We start from the raw sequence: 5,212 nt of genomic DNA on the forward strand, positions 1-5,212 counted from the left end.
ATGAATTATTTATTAAAGATATAAGAATAAAAGATTTGGATAAAAAAAAATAAAAAAAATTGAAATTCCGAATTGCATCCAATATATTTGTTTTATTTATTATGGACTCATTGTGTATAGAATAAAAATTATAAATATTGTTATTAAAAAAATATTATATTAAAATTGTATTATCGTATTTTAATATTATTTATCATTAAGACTGTTTATTAATATTTTTCAATATAATTTCATAACTTTTCTTTTAAAAGTTACCATTATCACTATTTATTTTATCTTATTTTAATTTAGAAAATATAAAAAATGCATAAATTTCTTAAAATTTAAAATATTTATGTATAATATTATTCATATATTCATATGAAATTTTCTATAGTTATAATAGGATTCTAATTAATTTGTTTAACCATGAAATAATATGTCTGGATGAATCGAGGTTTATTGGATAATCGAGAATTGGAACAAAATAATTAAAAATATATTTTTATATAAATTATTTTTTCTACAATTTATTTCTATTTTGAATATTTACTTATAATTAAATGCATACTTATAATTAAATGCGTATTTCTATATTTTGAATATTTACTTATAATTAATATGCGTTAATTATAATGATCATCTAATAATTACTAATCTCAAAAAATGAACAAAAATCTAATGGAAATAAAATAATTATATAAATAAAAGTTTTAAAAGATAAAAGAATGCGAATATATTTGAGAATAAAACTTTAAAAAATTATTTTTGAAAATTATTTTTAATGAATATTGCATTAAAAATTATTATCGAATAATCATTTTGTGTAGTAAAAAATATTTTCCAAATAATTTTCAAAAAGTTTTTAAGATGTATTTATATTATTATATTGAAAATATTGATAAAATAGAAGATGAAGAAAATCAAAATTCTTGATAACCAATGAATAATTGAAATTCCGGATAATCGCAAATTAAATTTAATCGAAATTCTATTATATTCATTTAATTATTTTATTAAATAATATATATTTTATTAATATAATTATATAATATATATTTTTATTATTTATAATTATTTTGAGATAATAAAAAGAATTAATTTTATATTTTTATTTTAAACAATCTAACTTTCAAAAATTTCTTGTGTATATATATGTATCCTAAGATTTCATAAAATTGGACATAATTTTAATCCATTAATTTTTATTTAAAATCTGAAAGTATAATGATAGTATTTTTTATAAAATTTCATTGAAAAAATCTTAATAGATTTGAAAATAATCATATTATGTGTTTATTATTAGAAAAAAAATACACTTGAGGACATTTTATTTAAAAAACAGATGTATTTAATCTTGTACATAATCTTTAAAATTATTTTTCAAATAGTTAATATGTCCGTTAGTCTTTAATATTATACTATTTATTTATTAATAAAGATTTTAATAAAACTGATATTTACTTAAAATATATACATCAGGGATTAGTAATGTTATATATTGTTAAAATAATTGAACAAATAATTTAAAGTATAAGATTTGAAAATTTCATTGATAGATGATAACAAGAAGTATAACATATACAAAATATTAGATATATTTCTTTAAATATAATGAATATTAAATTGGCAATCTATATATGTTTATATCGATATTTTGTTTAAAAATCGCAAATATATATATTAACACTATATGTAATACATTAAATCAGATTTTGTGATTACAAATACATCATATTGATAGAAAAAATAGAAAATCAATTCTTTTTTTTTTTTTAATTTCAAATAAAATTATTATTCTAGATAACTCTTTACATGTATAATTGGTCGAAAGAAAAGTCTGAAAAATTAATAAAACAAGCCACAAATTTGGGTACATGGCTTTCATCAAGATCAAATTTTTTTACAAATGTAATAATGCAAAAATTAGGAATATTTTATCATCGACCAAGAGAACATGCTAATTCACAATATCTTCAAATTATGGACATGGAAAGTCTTACAAAATTTTCTGCTGTAACATATAATGATGGAAAAGATTGGTCGAAATTGAATACTAAATCACAAAACATAAAACATAATCAATTTTCATGGAACGAAGTAATTGGTCAAACAATGCGTGATGTAAAACCTAATAGCATTTTTCATAACAGTATAGATCCAACAGTGAAGGCAGTTTGCGATTTGCAAGACTTACGATCTCGCGAAAAAAAAGTAAAAGGTAAATAAAAAATGAAATTTGATTTTTTATTATTTATTATTTTTCAATTTAATTCTCTTCATCTAGAAATAATATTTAATTGAAATTAATTTAGAAATTTAAAATATAACAAATTTTATAGAATAGAGATGAATTGATAGTTAATTATGATTTCTTTTTATAAACAAAGTTGCCAGATGAGAACATTTTTTTTTCTATCATTAAAACTTCTCAATTTCTCCGGCGAATCTCCACACGAAATATAATGCTTTAAATACTTTTAAATAATATTCTCGTTTAATACATTTTTATCATACGCCGTTATTATTTTTACCTTCGTGGCGTTTACAATCTGCTGCTACTAGAAATCATTCCCTTACAGCACAATCAACTTTAAACACAATTAATGTAAATCTAATAATCTAAATAGCAATAATAATAATGTGACTTTTAAAGAAATAATGTACTCAATCTGACAATTTTGCTTTTAAATTTAAATATATTAAAATTTATCTCCTCTATATGTTGTACGTAAATAAAGATATAAAAAATTATTTTAACAAATTATTGTATTTTGCTATTGTTTTTCTTGTTTACACTCTTGATTTATTTATTTTTTTGTCTTCATTAATTTTATTAATTTTATTAATGTCTTCATTAATTTTAAAATTGTATTCATATAGTAGAATATCAATTTTTTGATGTGAAAAAGAAATAGCTAATTAAATAGATTTAATTTCCAATGAGAAAAAATCGTCATCTCTATTACCTATAATAAAATATGATAGTGATAATTTAATATGTTAAATTTTATAATTATATACTCATAATATTATTTCTCTTAATTTTCAGAAGATTTGAATAAATTATATACAATGTGGCAAAATCGTAGTGCTACCCCAAACATTCCAATTTCAATTATTGCTTTAAATACTTTCAAACAATATTCTCGTTTAATACATTTTTGTCATACGCCATTATTATTTTTACCTTCGTGGCGTTTACAATCTGCTGCTACTAGAGATCATTCCCTTACAGCGCAATCAACTTTAAACGCAGGCATTAATATATATCAACAATTATCACAGCAAATACAAAAAAGCCAAGATGACCAAACAGATATTATTAGATGGCATAAGGAATTATGCAGTTTAATGTTGTCTGAATATAAGCAATATCTTCATTCATTAGGTTTTACTTCTGTACAAATAGAATCATCTGATAAAAGGTAAAATCATATTAAATTTTAAAATTGTTAATATTAATATAATATTTTTAATTTTTTTAAAAAATTGTAAATATATTGTTATAATAAAAAGTTATTTAAAATGTAAATTGAACATAAAATATTGAATATATAATGAATGAGATATTTTATAATTTTAAAATTCATTTTTGAGAGATTTTATTCGTAGATTATTCGAAGAATAATTATATTCTTTTAGACATAATAATTATTAATTATTATTAATAATTTTAGACATATTTAGAAATTATTAATTAAATTTTTAACAAATAGAAATAAATTTTAAAAAAATCAATTTCTTATAAAAAATATTTTTTGAATTACTATAAAAATAAAAAATGTTAAAATTTATTAAAAATTTATGTTCATTTTATCAATTATATAATTAAATAGTATAATATTTGTCAACATTAATATTATTATGATATAATTTCAAAAATATTCCGATATATATACAGCAAAGATATTCACATATATGTACATAAATAGAATATGAAAAAGATTGATTTTAAAAACAAAAATAATATTTAAAAATGTCAATTGAGATTTATTTATTAAATTATAAATAATTTAAATTTGCATTATATGAAGTAAGATGAGAATAGAATAGCAGCAGCGAATAATGAAAACAAAACAGTCTCATTTTGTTGCCATCTTGCTTCGTCTAAAAACTTGATTATTGAATGATGAATTATATATAACTTAATAAATAAACCTTAATCAATATTTTTATATATCAACTTTTATGTTTTCGCATTCAGAATCGACTCCAAAAATAGAGGATTATTATATATCAAATTAACACAATTGTACAATTATATATTGTTTAATTTCTTTCAGTACATTTTAATTTTAAAAGAATTAACATTTTTATTCTGAATCCGGTTTGTTTTTATATGTATATATAATATATGTGTAATACATATATATTATATATATAGCTTATAAATCGGGAATAATATGATATCAATAAATAATTTAAATTAAGTGGTTTTTTTAAAAAGATTTTTAAAAAATCATTTTTAATAAAATTAAATTATCTTAAGAAATTTTAATTAATCTTTTCATATAAATAAAAGTATTTATTTAGTTTAATATGCAATAATACTTATTCTAGTTTCTTTGTAAAATTTTCTTTCTTTTGTGTATTTTTTTCGTATATAATCAATTATATCTAAAATAATCAATGAATTTATTTATTTTTTACAAGCATTTAAAAAGTAGGTACAATTTAAATTTAAATTTAAAAAATTATTTTTTATTTAAAATTTAAAAAATAATATATATATCAATTCTTAGATTTCTTTAATATATAATTGTATAATTTCTTGACAAAATTAACGTGCATAAATGTAATGTTTCCTAATTTAATATATATTTCTCTTTTTGAGAGAGAGAGAATTATAATAGAATATGTAGTAAAATAATGTTATTTTATATATAAATATTTATTCATTTCAAATATTTTTCAGTTTTGAAGAACAAATTCAGCAACAATCTTATTATCTTAAAAAATCAATGCTTGGGGGAATACTACTATTTGAAATTCATTTATCGCAACCTTTCTTTATTGTTAAATTACATATTATTGAATGCAGTCGACTACAGACAAAAGCAAGTAGTGCTTTAATGAATCAAGTAAGTTTCTTAATTTTTTATTTTTTTAAATATTTGTATTCATTAAATTTAATATAATCATGAAACCTATTATAATTTATATTATTATTATATATTATTATTATATTATTATATATATTAAATTACTTAAAAATTAATTCTAAATAATC

General features: G+C 18.2%; 1 protein-coding gene across 1 annotated transcript in view; it reads left to right on the forward strand.

The window, feature by feature from the left end:
- The window catches only part of LOC102680228 (KICSTOR complex protein SZT2-like), a 19,246-nt gene that overhangs the window by 10,326 nt on the left and 3,708 nt on the right, over positions 1 to 5,212 (forward strand). The window contains exons 7-9 of the mRNA XM_006624483.2: positions 1,783 to 2,200; positions 3,032 to 3,407; positions 4,898 to 5,063. Of these exons, the coding sequence (XP_006624546.1) occupies positions 1,783 to 2,200; positions 3,032 to 3,407; positions 4,898 to 5,063 (960 nt within the window). The remainder of the gene's footprint in view (positions 1 to 1,782; positions 2,201 to 3,031; positions 3,408 to 4,897; positions 5,064 to 5,212) is intronic.

Source organism: Apis dorsata, unplaced genomic scaffold, assembly GCF_000469605.1.
Source record: "Apis dorsata unplaced genomic scaffold, Apis dorsata 1.3 scaffold_1078, whole genome shotgun sequence".
Taxonomy (NCBI): domain Eukaryota; kingdom Metazoa; phylum Arthropoda; class Insecta; order Hymenoptera; family Apidae; genus Apis; species Apis dorsata.